Source organism: Mesoplodon bidens (genome assembly GCF_964165515.1).
Source record: "Mesoplodon bidens genome assembly, chromosome: 17".
NCBI classification, from domain to species: Eukaryota; Metazoa; Chordata; class Mammalia; order Artiodactyla; family Ziphiidae; genus Mesoplodon; species Mesoplodon bidens.
Window position 1 is genome coordinate 53,045,577 of NC_138174.1, and position 24,764 is coordinate 53,070,340.

Below are 24,764 nucleotides of genomic sequence, written 5' to 3' on the forward strand. Positions count from 1 at the left end.
CTTCATAAAGAGACTCATCCAACTTGTGTAAACAAATATTGGAGCATATTATATATGTGGTTAAGGTTTATGACTTGAAACTAAAGTAGAGTTTTCTTTTTTTTAATTAAATTTACTTTTTTTATACAGCAGGTCCTTATTAGTCATCAATTTGATACACATCAGTGTATACATGTCAATCCCAATTGCCCAATTCATCACACTACTAAAGTATAATTTTCAATTTTCATCTATGATTTTGAAATGAGGTAGGGTAAATTAGACCAGCTAAATATTCTACTGCATCTATATGTTATAAACATGTAGTCTATATTGAAGACATTATATTTTATACAAAATTATGTTAAAATAAAATCTTAATATTCTGTTACTACCTATTTTCACATTTATATTTTATCCTACTTCCAGTCTTCAATTCCCCATTCATTAAAATTTTGGAGAAAAATAAAGAAAGAATGTATCTGTTCGGATGCATTGCATGTATTATCTGAATAAATTCTCACAGGGACCCTGATAGAAAAGTAATTATCCCTCATTTTTCCATGTGAGAAAACTGAGGCACAAGAAGAAGAAGAAACAGACTTATTCATATTACTAACAAGTTTAAGATTTGGAAGTAGAAAGCAGCTTGACATGACTCTGACAATGGTGATTTTTTTTTTTCTTTTTTTTTTAGACTTGCCACACTTGGCTTGTGGAATCATAGTTCCCAGACCAAGGGATTGAACCCTTGGGCCCACGGCAGTGAAAGTGCCAAGTCCTAACCACTGGACCGCCAGGGAATTCCCAATAGTGATTTTTTTTTTCTATTGGTACAATTTTATTTTGAAAACCTCTAGTCAAAATTTATTCCCTTGATCTAAAAAAATCTGATGACTCTCAATTCCACATTCCTAAAAAGTTGCAATTCCTTAGCATGGCATTCAATATTCTCCTCAATCCAGTTCACTCCATGTTTTTCTACTTAAGTCTCCCAACTTTTCTTCACTTGTTTTATTATCAATTCAGTATGGATCACTTGACATTTGCTTAAAAGGCCCAGTTGATTTCTTTCTCTTGTTTAATGTCACGCTATTCATTCTTACTTTTCTCTACTTATATTTGTTGAAGTCCTATATATCATTCCAAATCTTAGGATAAATGTCACCTCTTCCAGGAAGCCTCTTTCCATCTTTCTTAGCCAAGTCCTCATAAACCATCACTTACACCTCTGGTTTGGAACGTGGGCAATCTGACCCTATGCTATAGTTATTTGTGCATCTGTCTTAGCTCCTTTATCAGACTCTTAACGGGAAGAAACCCTTCTATATATTTTCCACAGTGCCTGGAATAGTTCTTAGTACATTCTAGAGATCAATAATCATCCCTAGAATGAGTGAATTAAAGTGACAGGCAACTGCAGAGTTAGATTTTATGCTTTATTAAGTGAGGTCCTTTTGTTGTAGTTTTTCATAGAACTTTTCAAAACTGATAAAATGAAACTTGCTCACAATAGAATCTCCAAATGTTATCCCCAGGATAGGTTCTGGAATAGTAATATAGAAAACCTTCTTGTAAACCCATGAAAAGCATTCCAAAATGTCAAAGATCCTTGGTTTAAAAACAATGTTGATGACATTAATATGGAAAACACATGCGGTAATTAAGGATATATATGTATGTGTGCATGCACTGTGTTAGTTTTTTTTATTGGATTGATATACCTACTTACCAAAGAATAGAACATATTTGTGACACAGAATGTTAAGATAATTTGTTGGTAACACATGCATTGCTACAAGTTATAACAGTAAAAAAAACATTATAAATTAAAGCACCCATGGGTCATTCAACTCAGCTGGCAATACACCTGAATAAAAAGGGAGAGCTAGACTTAATCTCCAAGCCTGTCATTTATTTCTTTCACACAAAATGTATGGGACACAGGTGGCCAGAAGTCAAAGATCATACTCTGCCTGAATGCTTCATAAGGCACGGTACAAATGTATGGGACCTGCTGAGTGAAATCAAAAAGTCACTAGAATGGGGTACAATTTTAGTGACCCAGGTCAAAGGCCATACTGCTTTTGGTGTTTTACAAATGTTTGACAGATTAAATACCCACCTCCTAGGGATAACAAATAGGCCATGGAGCTAAAAGTATTCATAAGCATTAAAGCTTCATTCAGAATTCTCCTTATGAGGGATGCAGGTCACAAGGATTAGTAATATGGTTACAAAAATTTTTTCCCGTTGTTGAAAAATTGTACTCTGGACAATACCCCTGAGTGTAATTGCAGGTCACCCAATATGAAGACTAGAAAAATAAAAAAGAAAAGAGTAAAAAAAGCAGCAGTTATACCCAGACATGTCCTTCCCTGAAATGCAGCATTACCTTTTTAGGATTCTTTCATATTTTGCCAAATATTTTTTTTCTTGGATACAGTGTCATATTATCACTAATCTGTGAAAATTATTTTGCTGATATTCAGCACTTTTTATAGTTCACTATGTCTAGAAAGTTGACCTCATACAAGGATATGTTTGACAAATAATCTATGGGTGTTATAAGGACAATAATGTATGATCTTGTGTGGAGAAGTGCTTTATACATTTTGTAAAATGCTCTGAAATTAAGGCAGTATTATGATTTAACACAGTATCTCTTTATTCTTACTTGAGCTCTTGTGATAGTATGCTCACAAAATTAGATTGTGTTGTTATATGCTTCTCCCTCTTTTGGTGTTCTTTTACAATTTGAAAAGAATAATTTAGTTTTCTTGGTGGCTTTATGTAAACCAATGGTTTAAGTTCCTGTAAGTCAGAATCACCCGGAGGGATTGTTCCAACAGAGATTACTGGGCCCCAGCCCAGAATTAAATTTTTTTTTAATTTAAAAATTTTTTCAGCTTTATTAAGGTATAATTGACAAAAACTGTATATATGTAAGGTGTAGAACATGATGGTTTCACATCAGTTTACACTGTGAAATGGTCACCACAATCAAGCTAATTAGTATTCATTACCTCACTTAGTTACCTTCTTTTTTTCTCCTTTTCATTCCTCCATCCCCCTCCCTTCTGGCAACCACCTGTTTGTTCTCTGTATCTATGAGTCTCCTTCTATTTGTTTGTTCATTTGTTTTGTTTTCTTTGGGATTCCACAGACCTTTTTATTCAGTAGTGGGATCCAAGAACTGGCATTTCTAACCAGATGCCCCCAAAATGCAGATGCTGCTGGTCCAGATATCACACTTAGTATCCACTGATCTAAACAACATGCCATTATAACAACATTGTTTTCTTTAACAGTGACGATCTGAAAACTATTTTAAAAGAATTTTTATTAATTTTCCTGAATCCTGCGAAATTTGCTATCAAGATCGTTGTTACTGTTCTTTGATATCCGAGGTAATGCTGATTATGTTTGTGCTGGTAAGACTATGACTGAAAACTTAAGTCATTCATTTTCTAAATTAAACAACGGTTGTCTGCTTGTACTCTTACAGATTAATTACTGTTTCCAGGATTTTCTACACGTAACTTCTTTTTCATCAGAAGTGGTAAGAGCCACCTCTGCCTCTAATACCTTCATTTTATATTGGTTATTGTCAGCTTTTTTTCCCCCAGAAGGCAATGCCTTTGTCACATAGATTTTATATCTATTTACAGTAATCCCAGGTTACTCTAGTTTTAACACATAGTATGAAAAGTCTTAGAGAAACAGTGCTAAAATCTTTCATATTCACTTCAGCAGAGGTGAGATGTTTTGAGTCTATTGTCAATTATCAGACTTTCAATTCCAGAACTTATTCATGGTGTTCTAGACAAAGAGATTTGCAGAAAGAAGATGGGGACCTAGGGATACAGGATTTGAACAAACCACTCAGCCCTTAGCATCACATCAAAATGCTGCAGTGGGTATTGCTATTGGTTTGCTAGTGTAGAATTTTATCCTTTAATCTCCCTCTAATTATGTAGTTTTCTTTGAGGCTATTTCTCTATTGATTTATTTAGATCAAGAGATAGAGGAAAGTAAGTCATAGTCTTGGTTCCCATTATTTTCTAACTGATAGTAATTAGTTCTAATTCTAATTCTCAGGATACTTTATTGTCGATGCTAAGTTTTAGTTATTAGCTCTTATTTCAATAATCATTTCAATAATTATTCATGCATTGGATACTAGTGTGAAACTTCTTTAAGATTTCTATTTATGCACACATGCAAATACCACACACAGGGTTTTCAGTCTTAAAAAAAGAAATAGGAAAGGATTGGTAGCAGACAAGGGATATGGTCAGTGTAAAAACACATGCTAATAATACACTGTGCTTCACTCTGCTAATTAACAACCTCTTGGAAACATAGATGTGACATCTGTTTTTAGATTTTCAAACTGATTTTTATTTTTAGCCTAATTATATACATATATTATATGTATACATGTATTATATGTATAAACATATAATGTACACATATATTGTGTGTGTGTGTGTGTCCCCAAGGAGTGGAGATAACAGAGACAATACAGAGAAAGCATTATGTAGGGCAAAGATGTAAGTATGAGAAGTTTTAAGAGCAAAACAAACAATGGCAAAAACATTTAGGTTTGTTCTTTTGCTTATTTTCTCCTGAAAATCCGACTAATTCTACAGAAGGATACGCTCACAGGTTATAGCTCAGTTTCACTTTCCTCCTCTCATTCAGGATCCCATCCAGTCTACCAAAAATTGTAGGAAAAGTCCTGCTATAATTTATAACAGACTGTAAAAGAATCAACTGACATTTCTTTAAGATTAAAAATAATTTTTCCAAAACTCTTTTAACTTCATCATCTTCACCAGTACCAGGACTGTGAATTTATTTATTAATTTCCTCCTGCAAATGATTTCTATTTTAAACTTATCCAGTGTATTGGGAAAGTTCTCTTTCTAAGTGAAGCAATTCAAAACATAAGTGAGCAGGGAGAGGAAAATGGTAGTTATGCACAAAGATGTATGTGTGTGTGTGTGTGTGTGTGTGTGTCTGAGTGAGCAGGTGGTGAATCCCTTTGAGAGGAAATCAGGAAAGGCTCATGGTAAGCCCCACCCTGAAAACATACGATCATTTTTTATAAATAATATGTGTTGATGTTTACATATTGATGCTTAACTCTAATATGCCCCATGGTTCATATTATGGTTTATTTCCTTAATGCTTCTTGAGTCTTTTCCTCCATTAGACTATAAAACCTGATTTCTTTTCTTTGGAAAAATCATCAAATCCAGTATTATACATATAGGATCTAGGTAACAAATTTTGACCAACTGAATTATTGTCCCATTTCAATCTAACAATTGTATTCTCTAAAGGGGTTGTAAATAGAGCTTGATATCAGATATCTAGATGCCATCAGCCCCCAAAACAGGTATAAGGAATAATGTTAATAAATGGAATATTTGTCTGTATTCATGCCATGGAATTTCTCTTTTGCTTCACCCACCTCTGGCTTCCAGACATCTAAGCAGATGGAGTACTTTTTCTAAGTTTGAAAGTTAATATTAAAACTGATTTAAAAATACAGTAATGGTTTTCAGGTTAAATATTTCTCAGACAAAGTAGGAAATCATTTTTATCCAACACATGACTCGATATAGTATTTTCTAACAAGGAATTTTCCTGTGAACAAGTAAAAGAGATTTGGAATTTGTTGCCTTTCATAAATCAGCTCTCCAAACATAGAATTCTATTTTTCAAAATTAAGCCAAGAAAATAAAATCTACCAAAAAGAAGGCATATTGATTATTGCTGTTCCTATGTAATATTCTGAAATGTTGCTCACTGAGGTTTGAATACCTAACTCTATAGTCACCTTTTCTCTTTTTTCTGTTTTATGGGTTGCAGTGAAAGAACACATGCTTTAAACAGTTGAGAAAAACTAAGGATTACAGTGACACCAAGCAAGGGCCAAGATGTGGTCAAAACTTTGTGCTAACCTGCCCTGCAGTTGCCTATTTCCAGGTGAATTATATCCTAAATGCATTTAAGAAAGCCAGTTCTCTCCTGTTGCCTGTCAGAAAAGCCAAGCTCTAGTTTATTTCAGGAAGACATGAGTTTATAATACTTATGTTTTTTATCTATAACATAAAGCCAACGATGTTGTCTACTTACAAAATATGAAAATAACCTGGAGTTAGATAGATATATCGAAAAAGGGAAGGAATTTGCACTTGAGCTGTAGTGAGACATTCAGGTACAGAAGCAGAAACAAGATCAAGGCGGAGAGAACCTGCCTTTGGTAGAACAGTCGACATCAGCAAACGCCTGGTTTGGGCAGCAGGAAAATTTCTCAGCGAAGTGAAGATAGACACCTTAAATCCTGATTGACTCCTCTACTTTGTTCTTCTCATGTGTTATGGTTCTACAGGTGTGGGTTTCTGTGAGACCTGGTTCCATGTTGGTGATTCCTGTTTTCCTTCTATCCACGCCAGTTCTGATGCAAAATCATCCATTACTTGAAGAAACATAATGGAGACTCTTCCTTGCAACCATAACTGTGGCAGCATTCACTGATTTTTGTCACTAGTGGTTGCTGTGAAAACGGTGTCAAGACTTAAGCTCACCTTTTTACCCACAGTGGTGGAATATACTAATTGGTTAGTGTACCAATGACAAATCCAGATCTTTAAAAAAAATTCTAGATGAATACACTTTAAATTGTGTTCAAATTTAAAATAAAATAATTACTGACTACAACACTGGATCAGTCCTATGAATATTCTTCTATGGGTCTACATGAACTTTTCAGAGCTTGATTGAAATACCTTATTGTTAAAGATTAAATTATTTACACTGACTACGATGAGCTGGACTGTTGTAAGTGAGCAAAAAATAAACCACAAAGAAAGTAGAAGACCATTAAGGGGAAGGGGAAAGGGGAAAGATGAAAGAGGGTAGTTACTGCACGGGGCATGTAAACCCAGAGCAGGGTGACTTCAGCCCCGAGAGCATGGCTGAAGCACTTTAACTTCAAGGTCCCCATTCTCTTCTGTCTCAGTGTCAGTGCCACAGCTCTTGATGTAACTCTGTCGAGCTCCTGAGCACGGCAGGGAGGGAACAGTATGAGTTCTTCAAGTCAGAAGGGAGTAAGGTTCTTGAATTTAGATTTATTCTTTGAGTCTTTTCATCCAACGAAAGCTGTCTGGCAGAGCAGTTAAGAGCATGGGCTTTTGGCCTCTGCGTGGATGGGTCCACCGGCTCTGCCAGGTAGTGACTGTGTGACTTTGAAACTGTGACTTCATTTCCATATCAAAAAACCTGTAGCCAGGAAAGGAGCCTACTTTGTAGAGTTAAATAGGGATCCAGAGAGGTAAATATAAATGTAAAGTATCTGATACATAGTAAGCACATAAAGTGGCAACTTACAGTATTGTGAGGGAAAGATATTCTGTCGATCTATCAATCATCTATTATCTATCATTTGTCTACTTTCTACCTTGTTACAAAAGGCGTTCAATGTGGATAAAGAGGTTCTAGCAAAAGAAAACATATATGTCTTACTGGAAGTTATTAGGGTGATCAGGAATTTGGGGCAGCCACCTGGATTTGATGCTACCTGTCCTGTACTTTGCCCTAAAACTGGTCTCTGCATGTCTTGCTGTGAAGGCCACTCAGGAACAGAAACATGTCTTCATGAACTGAGTAAATTACGGGTTCCTCTCCCTGTGTGAAGCCTGTAGTTTTCTCCTCAGTGGAATATGTTTACTGAGCACCATCACCTGGATTTGTAAGATATCAAATTGTCTCTTTAGGTCTGCTCTTGTCATTGTCGTTTTGAGGAGGGTTGATATGGCCTACGATACTAAGGGAGGAAAGTAAAGTCAGAAAATACAAAAGCATCCACATGAAAGTGTAGCTTAAGAAAGATACAAGCCCAATAAACTTTGAAGTTAGTGAGAGGTGGGCAGATGATTCTGGGAATTGTGATTAACTGCAATTCCACTCAGGTGCTGTGCAATTGTATCTAGATGGATGACTTTAGATGCTGTGAGAGGACAAAATACTAAAAGAAGCAGCAAAATTTTAAAAGAGCTTTAGTGGTTGTGATGAACTCTGTTATTTTTGAGCGTTTTCCCATGGTTTGCATATTATTAGCAACCCGAGGTGAATGGATTTGTCTCAGAACCACACCATAAATCATCATCTGAGGCGGTCGTAACAGTCATTACCAATGCTTGTGTTCCACACTAAAGTGTCTTTTTGTGCTTACTTTCTCTTCTTCCTTTGCATTCCACTGATCATCAATCACAAAAGCAGCTTGGCCATTTCTCTCTGTCTTGCCTCAGTGAACTCCTACTTTCCTTGACCGTTAACCCCTAACTGGAATGCACAAGGCCTGGACGCCTCTGTGGGCCCCGATTCACCTCTCCCAGTGAGCTTCCCTTCCTGGCACTGAACTGCAAGGCAATATTTTCCATCTGTTGAATGAAGAGCATGACACAGGCAGCTGGATATGGTTTTGGAGCCCAGGGCAAACCAACGATGCACAACTCACTTTTATTCCACAAGCCTGTGGGAGCCCAAAGAGATAAGAGGCCTTTCTGCTAGGCTGAACACAGAGCCTGGCATTCAGAAACAAACACTCGTTCCTGAAATACTCAATATGTTTTTTATTCAAGCCAGAAACATTGTGGGTTGGAATAATCTAAGAATGAATCTAATCTGAAGTTATCTTGAAACGTGTGAGTAAGCTTCTCTTTCATACACCAGCTGCTTTCTTTCCGTTGAATGTTTACTGGATGGGGGATCAGCCAGTGTTTCTTACGCAGTAGCGGGGAAATTTTGTCTGCTCCAAAAGAAACTACAAGGCCTTTCCAAGGAGGAGAGAGGAAGAATGGTTCATCATGGGTTCAGACAAATTTGGGGGCAGGGGGCTCTGATAAAATCACATCCTCAAATTAGGAAATCCTTTTCTTTATAAAGCATTCTAAGAAATGTTTTATCCGTGACTGCTAGCTCTCCTTATCAGAATATTTGAGACAAAATCGTTAAAACAGCATTGCTAAGGGTATAAAAATAACTTTCCCAAACATTTAAAAATATAGGATTTGCAATAAATCTTGATATATATACTTTCTTAATTTACACATTTGAGGAGAAAAATGACTTGTTAGGTATTCTTCATAGGATGATTGGCTTTAAAAATCAAAATGGGGAGAAGTAATCTTGGTAAAGGGAAAAATGTTATGTAATGATATTTACTTGTTCAAAACATGTCAGTTGCTCTTCAAGAATTGAATTATATCCTGGCATGGTTTTCATGACTCCACCCAAATTCACTACAGTCAAACAGTACCGCTTACTCATATTAAAACATCCAAATATTCTGACACTTTTTCCTATGTTCTCTGTGTCTGAAATTCCCTTTTCCATCAATTTTGCATATTAAAATTCAACCTACAGAGGACAGTCTTATTAGTTAATCTTTCTAAATCTTCCTTATTTCATTAATATCCTTCCCTCTGGAAATAATCACATTTTAACTATTTTGTGCTGTGAATGGCATTCTTACCTCTTCTTTTTGACAATTCTGTTTGCAACTACATGACAGCTACATTTTATTGCACCTACACTGCCTTTAGACTCTGCACTAGGTGTAATACATATGTTCCCTCATACTATCTCTACAGCAAGATTTTGGGGTTAATATTATTATCTTCATTTACAAATAGGAAAACAGAATTCATAAAAGGCTGAGACACTTGCTCAAGGTCAGCCAATGCTACGTGGTCAAAGTGGAATTTAAACCTGAATGTGCCTGATTAAAAAAGCCCAATTCGGGCTTCCCTGGTGGCGCAGTGGTTGAGAGTCCGCCTGCCAATGCAGGGGACACAGGTTCGTGCCCCGGTGCAGGAAGATCCCACATGCTGTGGAGCAGCTGGGCCCATGAGCCATGGCCGCTGAGCCTGCGTGTCCAGAGCCTGTGCTCCGCAACGGGAGAGGCCACAACAGTGAGAGGCCCACGTACCGCAAAAAAAAAAAAAAAAAAAAAAAAAAACCCAATTCTTGGGAGGCAGAAGACCTAAGTAGACATTTTTCAGAAGAAGACATACACATGTCCAACAGGCACATGAAAAGATGCTCAACACCACTAATCATTAGAGAAATGAAAATCAAAACTACAATGAGGTATCACCTCACGCCGGTCAGAATGGCCATCATTAAAAAGTCTACAAATAAATGCTGGAGAGGGTGTGGAGAAAAGGGAGACTGCCTACACTGGGAATGTAAATTGGTGCAGCCACTATGAAAAACATTATGGAGTTTCCTTAAAAAACTAAAAATAGAGTTGCCATATGATTCTGCAATCCCACTCCTTGGCATATATCCAGAGGAATCTATAATTCAAAAAGATACATGCACCCTCAATGTTCATAGCAGCACTATTTACAATAGCCGAGACATGGAAGCAACCTAAATGTTCATCAACTGATGAATGGATAAAGATGTGGTACAAATATACAATGGAATATTATTCAGCCATAAAAAAGAATGAAATAATGCCACTTGCAGCAACGTGTATGGACCTAGAGATCATGATACTAAGTAAGTCAGAGAATGACAAATACCATATGATATCACTTATATGTGGAACCTAAAATATGGCACAAATGAACTTATTTATGAAACAGAAACAGACTTACGTACATAGAAAACAATGTTATGGTTACCAAAGGGGAAAGGGAGGGGGGAGGGATAAATTAGGAGTTTGGGATTAGCAGATATAAACACTATATATAAAATAGATAAACAAAAAGGACCTACCATATAGTACAAGGAACTATATTCAATATCCTGTAATAAACTATAATGGAAAAGAATATGAAAAATAATATATATATGTATAATTGAATCACTGTGCAGTACACCAGAAACTAACACAACATTGTAAATCAACTATACTTCAAAAAAATAAATAAAACCCAATTTTCTTTTTCCCTGTTCTAGTTTTGTGGGCGTTTTTGTGGACATGCATCAACTGCTGGGCCTGATCTTAATCTCTCTATGCTCCAGTGCATCTCATTTGGTACTGATACTGCCAATGAATTTTATCAGACTACATCCAATTCACAAAAACTTGGTCAAGTTTACAGAAAAATGGAATATAAAACTGCCATTGGTTTTGTTTAGATATTTGTCTCAGATTCCACAATTGTTAGATATGAAATAATTCCAATATATACACACAAAGCACTCAGCCATGTAAGGTTTATGTGTGCATGTATAAGTGTGTGGTATAATCATGCACTGATTTTCAGATAAAAGACAATTTATTCTTTTAATACTTGTCACTGTTTCTCTCATTTACTGAATTCTTTAAGCTAATTTTGGTAGTTAAAAAGAATCTGAATTTTCGCCTGTTAAATGACCTTTATTTTGTTAATATTTGGTTAGGAAAAGGCATTTGCTTATTATTTTTTTTCCCATCCTTAGAATTTTTCATGAATTGTTTTATAAAATTTAGGTGAGATTTATTTGCAATAAGCATCAAGCCATGTTCCTTGTAAACAAATATGACCAAGGTCTTTGAGAACCTAAATGTACTAATGAAGAATATTGGGGAGAAATAACTTGCCAACCATAACCTTGGAACCAAAGAAATGTTACAAAATTTTCTCTATTCAAAGTTTATAACAGAACCTGTTGCCTCCCAGGCCATAAACAATTATGATTATGGTTACGTACTCACTTAATACATTTATTTGTCCTTTTAAAGTTTGATTAACAAAAATGTACCTTTACCAATTTCTCTCTCTGTGTGTGTGTGTGTGTGTGTGTGTGTGTGTAAGAAGGAAAGGTATTGAATTAATTGTTGAAAAATTCACAATATTTTGGTTCTTTTCCACTTTAAGATGTCACCAAATTTACATAGACCATCAAAGTTTAGTATCCTTCCAAGTATAAATTTTGGACAGTGTCACTTGATAATAAAATACTTATGTATAAGATGCAGTCTACCATTAAGAAACCTGTAGTCTATTTTGTGTACATATGTATTTATTGAAAGAGAAAATGTTTCCCCTGGCTCCAATCTTCCTCACTTCCAATCCACCCTTTATTTTCAGTTACATTAATTTTTCTAAAATGCAAATAAGAATATATAACATATTCTTACTTGAAGTCCTTCACGCACTCCATGACTTTCATGATAAAGTTCAAATTTGTTGGCTTATCCCTCCAAATTGTTTTTGACATGGTTCTTTCTTACATCTCTAGCCTTAACATCATCTTAAATACCTTAAATATCAAGACATAGATCTTTTTGTTTCCTGCAGTAACCATATTACTTTGGAGAATCTGGAGACACTTAATGAAGGAAGTGATGTTTAAAAAGACTCTTGAAGAAGAGATGGGCATTGATAAGTAGAGGAAAAGGGGTGTAAGCGTGCTGGGTGTGAAGTGTCATAGGCTAGGGCAAAGGATGCGAGCAGAAGAGGCATGGGTTGCCAGGAACCGGGGAAGAGTTTATAATGAGAGTAAATGGGACTGTGAACTAGAATCTGGATGAAGGATGGCAGTTGCTATTTTTTAACTCACGGATGGTTCCTAGATCTTTAGAGTTGGAAAGGGTCTCAGAAATTGAAGAGAGGAGATGATGAAGAAGGAGAAAGGAAAAGAAGACAAAAGTAAGCTTAGTCCTCTAAGAGAACTCATCTTTACAATTTTATTCTACATTAACTACATTTCAGCAAAATTATTTTTCTGTTAATAATAAAACCAGCTAACTTTGTTACACTTGGTTACCAGGTTATATCCTGAAACACATACAAATCATTTCACATTCAACATTGTGAAACCATCATCATTTCACATGTAATACTAAACAGTTAATAAATGGAGTCCTAGGTATTTGTACCCTTAATTTTTATGGTTAAAGCATGGATTACAGCAACAGAAGATCACAAACCTGTATTCTTAGTTTTAATTGCTGAACAGTGATTCAGGTCATGGCTTTCTTTTTCTTTTCCAGTAATTATTTAGTACTGTTGATAGGACACAGTGGAAATGAATACTGTTTAAAAACTTAGTCATGTATTTCTTTCCTAAATGTCATCTTAACATTACATAAAGCCTTAAACTTCCCATGTACATTTACAAAGAGCTTTGAGAGGAACAGGAGAAGGAAAAGCTGATTCTCATTACTCTTTGAAGTTGAGACTAAAAACAAAAGATAAGAGTAGGAAATTACTTATATCCGAGCCAGCTTCCTATCGTCATTAATGAAGTTATCTTTATCTCCCTGAGTTGTTTATTGTTCTGATTTAATATAAAAAGTTGATGTTTCTTAAAGACACTGTTTTCTTTTGAGGTTAGTATAACGAAGATAATAAACTGTCTATAAATCACAATAATGAACATATAAATCTACTGTGCACTTTTTATTATGCTTCAGATTTTTATATTCCGCATGTATTGATCATGAACTACATGTTTACATTTAAATTCTTTTTCTAGGCTTTGAAATGAAATTAAGATTATAGAAGAAGATAATTTACTGTTTTAATTTGAAGTGAATCTATTTTATACATTTTTATTGATTTATTAAATACATCAATTTCCTAAAAATCTATTTTAGTGATATTTTATTGAAAAGCATAATTTTTATTATTCAACTTCATTATTTAGATTGTATTTACAAAATACTTCTCTGTAAAATGTAAATTAAGTGTGCCTGCATGAAGAAAAAAGGGTAGCTTTCACTCCCCCCGTTTTTTTTTAACATCCTTCAAGGTAGTTGGGCTTATGTAGCATCTCCACAGCTGCTTGCTATTTTTCATTGTGCCTTTAAGAGCCACTACACAGCCAAAATGACTATATCCACACTTTGACTGGATGCTACATTTCTTCCTTCTAATACAGCAGGCTCAGTTTCATTCATTGGATTGGGAAGAAAATAACGGAGTGTACAAATGACAACATATTGTTCCCATAAATTTAAAAGATTGCTATCATCTATCCCATAATCCAACCAAAATAATACCTCATCAGGAAGAGCTTTCAACCTATCTTGTCATATATCATGTGCTTTTTAGGCTCTGTTCTTTTTTATAGTATAAATTTGTATACTTTACAACATTTCTGAAAATCAGGTGCAGAGTATCTGAACCTTGTTTCCAAATTTTGTGTTCCATCTGCCATTTTATTTCTCATTTAAGATACATCCAATGTCTCCAGTGAAATGGCATGGAAAGCCCAGAGGCCTCTTGATCAACTCCTTGTTAAGGAGTTTAAGCAGAACACGTCTCCCGTGGTAGAGTGCATTAAAAAGACATTTTCACCCTGAAATTAGGAATTTGTATTTAATATATTTCTCACAGTGCCTGTAGAGTATAAATATACGGTTATCCCTTCTGTTTTATTACTTCATTTTAATTTGTGACGTGCTATAACTAGTTACAGGAAAAGTATCATTCTTTAGAGGAAATTTTCCTTGGAACTGTAGAAATTAAACATAGGAAGCATTTAACTTTTTATATCTTCATTTTGTAATAATATATGCATACAATGCAGTCAATAATACAAATAGTTAATATTATGTTTTTAAAAGAGCAGTTCGTATACAGCATTGAAGTCTTAAAACACAGAGGGTGAATCCTTCAACTTATGCAAAGAGTTTGGTTGTATTTTCGAAGTACTACCCTCATAAATCTAACCAGAAGAGTTATTGTTGCATATCGGATTATCACCTAACAAATGAAAGAATAAAAAGCAAGATAAAAGCAGGTTTCTTAAATCAGTCATCCATGTGTTTAGTGCTATGCTAACTACTTTAAGAAACATAAAAATTTGCAATCCCGTTGAAGAGTCAAGTTTTACGCAGAGCAAATAGGCAGAGAATAATACCTGATAGTAAATCATCAGACTAAACTCTGCATAACGGGTTGCCAGTTGTAAAAAATTTTGTGGAAAGAAGATGAGGAAAAGTGATATTTAGGAAGATTAAACAGTTATCTAAGATTTCTTAGTAAATGAGTACTAGAGTTAAGTCAAATGTTATCAAGTCCCTTCATTTTCAGTCTTAGCACTATACCAAATTGCTTTGTTTTTTTTAAAGAATATAAATTCAAACAGCAGTGTGCATATTGTGGAGTATTCTGATACTGCAAAGGATGGGAATGGTGTGTTTTTATGCCTAATTAACTTTCTGGGTAAGACATAAATAAGCTTAATTCCTGTTCATTTACATATTCTCCTTTAAGAGTCATCCAAGGTAACAAATGGACTATAATTCTTTCCATGTTTTTGGTATTATTGGTCTTAGGGAAACAAAATGATCTTTATTACTTCTCAATCAGATTCTATATAATATATAGTTATACTTTGTGAAGTATCATGTTCTCTGTCTTTGAAAATGTCTTTCATGTCTTCTTCCATCTCTTTCATTTTCACTTGAAGACTACAGTCTTTGTTCTTTAATTGTTTATGCACGTATTTCTCTTAAGGTATAGCTAGGATAGGACTAATGGTTAGAACATAGCCTATTGAGCATTTACTATGTACGTCGCATGTAAGCACCTCAACTTCTCCCTCTCAACACTGCAAAGCTATGACAACATACTTTCAAGAGCTACAAGGACAGAAAGTCTTGCATTAGCAAGAATCAGACTCAACTAGCCTCTGTGACCATTTATACCAGTACTTAGATATGCTTCTTTCCCACAGAAGAGATACACATGAAGTTGCGGTAGGTCCCTGAGGCCAAAGCAAAGTTCAGAGGTCCGTTCAGATATATTTCTTTCTCTCTCTTGGGTCAGGGGTGAAGCAGGACCAGGAGGTAGCATGCCACATCAGACAACCAAAGCCAGATATCGGCAAGAATTTTCTACTTGCCTATAGGCAGAGCAGGCATTCTGCTGTTACCTGGCTTTTGAGACAGCACTGATTATTGAAAAGGAATTATACTGTATTTTATTTCTGCCTCTGTAAAGGGCTAGCAGCTATCTCATATTAGGTCATTAACTCTTTGTGCTTTAGTTTCCTTACTTGTTGACTAGAGATAGAACAGTTGCTTGTAAAGGGCATCAAAAGAAATGCACAGTTGTGAAGACAAGGGTGAAGATAGGATATTAAGCTACTACCATAGGTTTTGAAACTTTGGCTCAATAGTTTATTACTATTTTTGTTTATATTAGATGTATGTCCAGAATCAACAATATGTAGAGGCATGAGTTAACATTCCCTAATCCATTGAGCTTCAAGTGTTCTGCAGGGTAATATCTTATTCTGCTGCCAAAGGGAGTGTCTGAAAACATAAAACTGATCATGTCATTTCCATGTTGCAAATCCTTTAATAGCTCCCTTTAGTATGAAACTCCAAACTCCCACTCAGGATGTGTTAAGATTCTTCTCAAATTGGACCCTAACTATAATTATAATTTAATTTTTTACCACACTTCCAGGTACACGTTGAGTTCTACATACACTGAACTTGGTAGCTCCTAACTCAACACACTTATTTCTTCATTTACATTTCTGAATCCCTAGAGGTCAGAGACCATGTTGTCAGCATCTTGTTTTCTTCAGCAGCCCTCCAAGAAATGCCTGGCTGCAGAAGACTTTGAGACCTTGTAGGTTCAATGAGCTCATAACTTGTATCATGCTTAGAACTCACAAGGTAGCACTAGGTGCCTCATGTTACTTAATTCTCACAACAATACCTTGAGTTGGGCGTGCAGGAATTACCATATTCTCCAGGAAACCGAGGTTGCAGGAGCGTAACTCACTCACCTGAGATCTCAAAGCTGGTGAGTGATATAACCCAAGATTCTACCACCCTTTCACTAATCACTTTTTTTTATTAAACCTCATTGTGTTAGTAACATGCATATATGATATAGTAAATACATTATGTGTGTGTGTGTGTGTGTATATACATATACATATATATATATATATATATATATATATATATATTTCTTTCATTCTGTTGGTTTCTTTGGAGAATCCTGACTCATACAGGGCTCACCATATTCTCTTTTCCCCCCGAGTAATTCCTCTCCTAGCTCTTTCCCTGCAGTTCCCATGGAGGGAGTATAAACACAAGGATTGGTCATGTAGTGGGATTTTATTATAGCTGGGCAAGTTCTGGAAAAATTTCCCCCCTGAATTCAGATCTCCTATTTGTCTCATCAATCAATTCATATCTAGGATGTTCTGTAAAGCTGACTGTATTGGTTTCCTAGGCTTGCCATAACAAAGTACCACAAACTGGATAGTTTAAAACTACAGAAATTTATTGCCTCACAGTTTTAGAAGCTAGAAGTACGAAATCAAGGTGTTGTTAGCACCGTGCTCCCTCTCAAACCTGCAGGGGAATCCTCCCTTGCATCTTCCCAGCTTCTGGTTTTGGCCTACAGTTTCTGGCATTCCTTGGTTTGTAGCTGCATAACCTCATTCTCGGCTTCTGTTGTCACATGACATACTCCATGTGAGTCTGTCTTTACATGGCCATCTTCTTATAATACCACCAGTCATATTGGATTAGAGGACCAACCTACTCCAGAATAACCTCATTTTAACTTAATGAATTATATCTTCAATGACCCTATTTCTAAATAAGGTGATATTCTGAGGGGCTGGGGGTTAGAATTTCAATATATTTGGGGAGGGAACCACAATTCAACTTATAATACTGAGTAAATTTGTGGATCAACTGGCAGCAGTCTAACTTGCCAGAACAGAAATAGAGAGAAAATGAGTACTACCTGACCAGGGACCATGGCCATACCTGGTCTACCAGACTCTGCCTAGGTCTACCACGTTAGTTAATTATTTGAAACCAGGAAAGGCAGAAGGATCTGCTGAGCATGGGATTGGGGAGGAAAAAAAAAAGTTCTCAGTCTTTAAGATGAAGATACTGTAGATAGTATATATCCTGGCCCAGTGACTACCTCCCCTGACAATCAGACTATCCATTCACATTTAAAGGATTGAAATAGTGAAGAGAAGAAGAACAAAGCTAATAGAAACCTGAGGAGAATGCATGAAGGGCTTTCAAATATGAGGGGAAAGATTCTGTCTGTTCATTACTATTTTTCCAGTTCCTGGCACATAGTAGCCATTACATAAATATTTATTAAACAGATGAATCTGTAACCACCATTTTGCCTACTAGATTCAGTCTTAATCTATAGCTTAGGCCTCCCTTCTCTCAAATGGATAACTCCACATGGATTTCCCACACAGAACCACTCTAATTTGTACTTCCTCTTTTTGTTATTTGCATAAATGGTATCACTATCAGCCATATACCAAAGTGGGGCAATATATTTTTTATTCTAGTTCTTTCCTTGCTCTCCACCCAGTAATAGCAGGGTGACTAGTTTGGGTTGGTATTTCTCACTTAGGACCCAGTAATCTGAAGGAAACACATTATATGTCATGTGCGTACTAATTCTTGAGTGATTTAGTAATATTCAATAGGAAGATTATTCAGCAGTGCTGGAGGGGAGGGGAACTTACTGTATACTACTGAGAACTGAGAGATTTACCAGGTTTTATTCCATTTATAATATAGTGGTTAGAGGTTCCATTTACAGAGTTAAATGTATCAGGGGTGAAATCCCAGTAATTCCACTTACTTGATGAGTAATCTTGAGCAAGTAATTGAACTTTTCTATCTATTCCACTTCCTTATCCTCTGCAAGGAGAGTAATCACAGTAATAAACAAATATGCATTGTGTGTCTATTCTGTGCAGGCACTTTGTTAAATTCTTCAGAGAGAGAACAGGGAACAAGACAACACACTTCCTACTAAACTAACTTTGAGTTCCTGTGAGGATTAAATGAGAATTAATTTAAAGTGTTAGCAAAGTACCAGGCACATAAAAGATGTCTATAAATATTATTCTTATGTTATTTCTACTGCATATGTCTATGACATCAAGATCTTGGTGTCACTGTCATTCACTTGTTTGTTTAGTTCCTTCTGGGGATTGTAACATATAGCCTCCCTGAAGTAGGATGGAAATACTACATTTATTCAAATCAAACAAAATCATGGCTTACTGTAAGACTCCATTTAATGACTCAGTGTAAAGCTAAATGCTCTCTGTATGAAATTTATTTGTTCAATTAACCCTACAAAAATTACTTGGCACCTTGTATTCATCCGTTATTCATGTATTCATTTACCCTTTCTGCAGACGAGTGTGTGCCACCTGCTATGTGCCAGGACCCTTGTTGGATGCTAGGAAACAAAGTCTGAACCCCTTCCCTCAGGGAATTCTCTATCTAGCGAAATAATGTCCTAGTCGGCTTGGGCTGTCATAACAAAATACCATCTACTGGGTGACTTAAACAGCAGACATTTATTTTCTGGAGGACAGAAGTTCAAGATCAGGGTGCTAGCATATGGTTCACTTCTGGTGAGAGCTCTTTTCCTGGCTTGTAAATAGCCACCTTCTTACTGTGTCCTTACACGTCCTTTTCTCAATGCACACGGTGGGGGGTGGGGAGAGAGAGAGAAAAGGAGATCCTCTTCCCTTCCTCTTCTTATAAGGTCACCAATCCCATCATCAGCGACCCATCCTTATGAACTAATCTAAATATAATTATGTCCCAAAGACCCCATCTCCAAGTACCATCACATTGGGGGCTAGGACTTCAACGTATAAATTTGGGGGGGGACACAAACATCTAGTCCATAACAAATAGAGACACAAGGGAACTAATAATTAGGACATAGGAGGTCACCTCCAAAAGGGGGTTGTTGAGATGGAGATATCAAACATGGCTCACACCTTCTAGAGGCTTGTTTGAGATAAAGTTAAAGCGAAAGACACATAAAGTATCGGGGGATTTTTTTTAGGATGAGGGAGATTTTATTATATTTAAAAACTTCAGAGAAGGAGAGCAAGAGTAGGTTGCAGTTGTAGCAGTGATGGGAGAAAAGTGATGAAGCCAAATAACGCAGCAGATGGGAAAGTGTAAGATGAATTACACAGGTGAACAGCTTAGTTTTAAACAAGAAAAAGGATACCTCTTTCTCTAAGACTGTAAAAGAAAACATACACAGAAGTGTAGATACATGTATAAAGTTGGGGTGGAAGTCTGAAATAGTTCAAATATTGACCATCTATGTTTTCTCCAAGACAATTTTCTTTGAATAGAGTAGAGGAAGGTATTTGAATAGGAGACTTGTGGATAAATTTTAACATTTGAAATAACTTTTGAGGAAGTAGGAAAGAAAACTGCTTAAAGGAAATAAAAGATTATTGAGAAGCATTAAATCCCCAGGTGAGTTGACAACCATACACTTACTGTCAGACAAATCTATTTACTTGGGAGAATTTCTTGAGAAGTACTAAGGAGCTGTGGCATTATAGTAGTAAACTTCTAAGATTAGTAGGCTAATAAATAAATATTATGTACATTTATGATTTTTGTTGTTTTTGTGGTTAACATAAATTAGAAATCCAATTTTTTTTTCATTTGCTTCTTCTCCAACCACTTAAAATCCATTCATCCACTTGGAGATTCTCAAAGGAACATCATTTTTGACACACCAGGGGCTCTTTCAGTTATTGTTCAACTGATAATCCATCATCACTGTGTACAGCACCTCTTAGAGAACCCTTACATCTAGATCTCTTCCCTATTCTTGCTTCAGTCTTCCATTGAGAATATGCTAATGAAAAATATTGATCAATATGTTATGAATGTAAAATAAGATAAGCAAAGGCCCTTTTGCTCAGTGAAACCTCTACCAGCTGGCACTGTGATAAATAAAATTCTATCATTAGATCTGTAGTTTTAGTCCTTTCTTACGATTCAAATACAGAAGGAAATGATTACAGGTAAATGTTAACAGGTATCTGTACTGGTTTCTGTTCATTTACTTGTTTATTTGTTTTTAGATCTTTTCCCAAGAGCATATGTTTACAATGAAGAAAGGAAGAGAGCATGATACACCAGAGCAAAGCACCCATGTGTGTGTTGGGAATTGGGAGTAAGTACAAAAGTGAATGAGAGGGCTTCCCTGGTGGCGCAGTGGTTGAGAGTCCGCCTGCCGATGCAGGGGATGCAGAATCGTGCCCCGGTCCGGGAGGATCCCACATGTCGCAGAGCGGCTGGGCCCGTGAGCCATGGCCGCTGAGCCTGCGCCTCCGGAGCCTGTGCTGCGCAACGGGAGAGGCCACAGCAGTGAGAGGCCCGCCTACCGCAAAAAAAAAAAAAAAAAAGAATGAGAGCAGAGCAAGTGAACTGGAGGCCCCATGACGTTGCTTCCGTTTTAACTGCCAAAGCCGTATTCAGCCGCTTCTGACCGCTACATCTCCTCTATTCTCTAAATGGGGGCTGCTCAGCTAAAGGAAAAATTAAATTCGAGGTTTGAGGAAAATCAGTTATAGGTTTTGTTTGGAGTCTGAGTTTGTTTACAGAAAAGTTGAAGCTCGTGAGAGTAAATGAAGGTGGTGGCAGTAGTAGAATAAAAGGGTGTGAGTGCTGTCAGAGCACTTTTAGGCGTTGGGAAATGCAGATCAGCGGCTGAAGAAGGTGCTAAAAGTTGGAGACAAATGTGGAAATCATTCACATCGAAATGATCTCTGTTGTTCAGGTGATGGATTCATGTATTATTTGCTCCTGGAATGGGAGGAATGCTAAACATCAAAATGCGCTTTAACACTGTGACTGAGAACTCAGGTCTTGGACTCTGATACTTTGCTGCCAAATTACTGCTCCAGGAATTTCTGTGTCATTTTGGGCAAGACACTCAAACTATCTTAGGCTCAGCAGGAACACTGGTAACATGGAGATAAAACTTTTTTCATAGCTTCACTTGAGGATTAAGTGGGATAATGCATGTAAAGGGATGAGCAGATGCCTGACATTTACTATGTCCTCAACAAGTGTTACTTAACATTATTATGAATGTTATCATTATTAGCTTATGGACAAAACTTGGCAGGCTTGCCTTTCACCAGTTGTTGGTTTCTTTTTTTGTTTTTTGGGTTTTTTTTTTTCCGATACGCGGGCCTCTCACTGTTGTGGTCTCTCCCGTTGCAGAGCACAGGCTCCGGACGCGCAGGCTCAGCGGCCATGGCTCACAGGCCCAGCCGCTCCGTGGCATGTGGGATCTTCCCGGACCGGGGCACGAACCCGTGTCCCCTGCATCGGCAGGCGGACTCTCAACCACTGCACCACCAGGGAAGCCCCAGTTGTTGGTTTCTTAAACAACTATCAGTCACAATCTTCTCCACTGTATACACAGAATACTTGATAAAAAATAAGGGGGCTATTTAACGATTAAAAAAAAACAAATCAGGAAAAAGCACCTGGTGAATGTTAGTATATTCACAGTCTACAGGAAATTCAATTCAATGAAGAAAGGAAATCCAGCCTCAGTCTGGAACAACTGTCAGTCTCCAAAATTGATTTTTGTGAGTGCAGAGTGATAATGTTTTACCCAAGTTTCTTAGAGCGAAAGCTTTACAAGGGGGCTGTCTGATAGTTAAGTCCGTTTTAAAAGATATTTCTGTAAACACGCTAAAGTGCTTCCTGTCTCAGACTAGTTCTTGCTGAATGACAGGGCACTGTTCAGCGTGATGCCTGGAGCTGAAAATGCAGGAAGCTATAGCTCGTTCTTAATGAATAAATCCTGTGTGTTCCTGCTGTCGCTTCTGCTAACGCTTTTGTAGAAGCCAAGGCTGGTGCTGCGGTAAACTATCAATAATTAGGACCAAGCGGGTCGGCTATTTTAGTATCTTGACATAGCAGAAACATCTGTTCCTGTATATACTTCTTTTAAAGCACTGAAGTACAACTTGGAAAAAATTAGTTCCTAGAATGCATCATGTTTTTTCAACCAGTGTTTTCTCATGTGAGGAAATAAAACAAACTATTTTTGAATAAAATAAAGATAACCCTGTCGTGAGAGGCATTTAATTCTTAAATTATTTATTAACATTGGTTTGAATGTCTTATATTTCAAACTTTATTAGCTGCCATAACAATCTTGGCAATGTATCTACAATATTAGTAGGAAAAAATGGAGAAATGAGCTGGGAACAAAGAAAAGTAAAAAGGGAAAAAATGTAAGTGCTTTATCTTTTCAGAAAGAATCTAACCACTCCATTTTGGAAGGGAAATAGGTTATTATTAAGGAATGTACAAATCAAACACATGCTTAGCAGTTTATATTCATTCTGTATAAATCTAGGTGAATTTTATACACATTCATTTTATATAACAGATATAGTCCCCCTTTAAAGACAGAGATGAAAAACAGTAACTAAACACATTTGTCCTCTCATTTTAAAATAATTTTTAATGCTTACTCTTATTCTATTCAAAGTCATGAGTTTAGCCAGAGTTTGCTTTAATTCTTAATTGCACCGAAAACTTTTTCTTCACTTAGCTAGTGTCTGCACATTTTGGGAAATTTTGGCTTTGACACAGATTTTTTTCATAGAAAAACTTTCATTAAATAGACGTAACTGTGAAGCAAGCACTACACTTTTTATGAGCATACTTGAACCAATAATCATGTGATTCCTATCCTAAGGAAAGTCTATTATTAAACTAGATAAGACAGTTAGGAGAGTTCATTTTTACAATAAAGTGTGATAATAGCTAGGTTAAAGGCATTTACAGGATACGAGGTGAGCACAGAATAGAGGCAGTTAAATCATGTATTAAAGTAAAATTAGAATAGCTCAGATAGGAGAGTAACAGGATATTAAACTAGAGTGTTAGGCACAGTCCTGATCACAGATGGCCTTGGGAGTTAAAAGAAAGCACTTGAATTTTGACTAGAAAGCTGAAGGAGGCAGTAAAGAATTTTAATTAGAAGTAATGGGTGATCAGATACGCACTTTTAGAAAGTTTACTCCCACTTGGGGGTAGAGGGTAGACATGAGAATGATGAGGTTGGAGGTCGGAGGCCAGTTAGCAGGTTGTTGCTCTAGGTAAATAATAAAGTATGCCCCCCCCCGCCTCCTCCCTCCTCCCGACCTTGAGGCCGTGAAGGTAGATGAGATCGCTAAGGCTCAGGCCGTCTGGCCTGGTGGCGACAGGATCTTCGAGAAGATCCTTTGCAAGGAAATCCCAGCCAAAATCATTTATGAGGATGACCAGTGTCTTGCTTTCCATGACATTTCCCCTCAAGCCCCAACACATTTTCTGGTGATACCCAAGAAACATATATCCCAGACGTCTGCAGCAGAAGATGACGATGAAAGTGTTCTTGGATATTTAATGATTGTTGGCAAGAAATGTGCTGCTGATTTGGGCCTGAAGAAGGGCTATCGAATGGTGGTGAATGAAGGTTCAGATGGGGGACAGTCTGTCTATCATGTTCATCTCCATGTTCTTGGAGGTTGGCAGATGAACTGGCCTCCTGGTTAAGCATGTTGTAGGGATAATTTTCCCTTCTCTATGCAGTGATCAGCCTGCAAGTTCCAATATGAAAAACAATACCTTTTTTTTTTGCCTGTGTATGGAGAGATTGCAGAAATAATTTTAAAAACTCATACATAATAAAAGACATTGTTGCATGGCCTGAAAAAAAAAAGTATGGATTTCTGGGTTAATGTGGTAGTTTATAATGAGAGCAGACTTGTATAGAAGTTGACTATATATTTGAGAGATCCTCAAAGTATAAACTCATAACTGCTTGGTAATGTGGGTGGTGAGGAAGAAGGAGAAGATATGAATAAACCCTGTATTTCCCAAATTAATTCTTCGTTAAGAATAGAGAGAAACATCATTGACAAGAATTATTGAATATTTTCTGTATTCCATAGGT

The 24,764-nt window shown here is 36.6% G+C and overlaps 1 protein-coding gene across 1 annotated transcript; it reads left to right on the plus strand.

Moving 5' to 3' along the window:
- Positions 1 to 23,872: 23,872 nt before the first annotated feature.
- On the plus strand, positions 23,873 to 24,396 carry LOC308605041 (adenosine 5'-monophosphoramidase HINT1-like; the record flags this gene model as incomplete). Its single annotated transcript, XM_081214702.1, has 2 exons — positions 23,873 to 23,893; positions 23,978 to 24,396. 2 exons carry the CDS (start codon positions 23,873 to 23,875, stop codon positions 24,362 to 24,364), a joined length of 408 nt encoding a protein of 135 aa, XP_081070828.1. The 3' UTR covers positions 24,365 to 24,396.
- Positions 24,397 to 24,764: the final 368 nt, after the last annotated feature.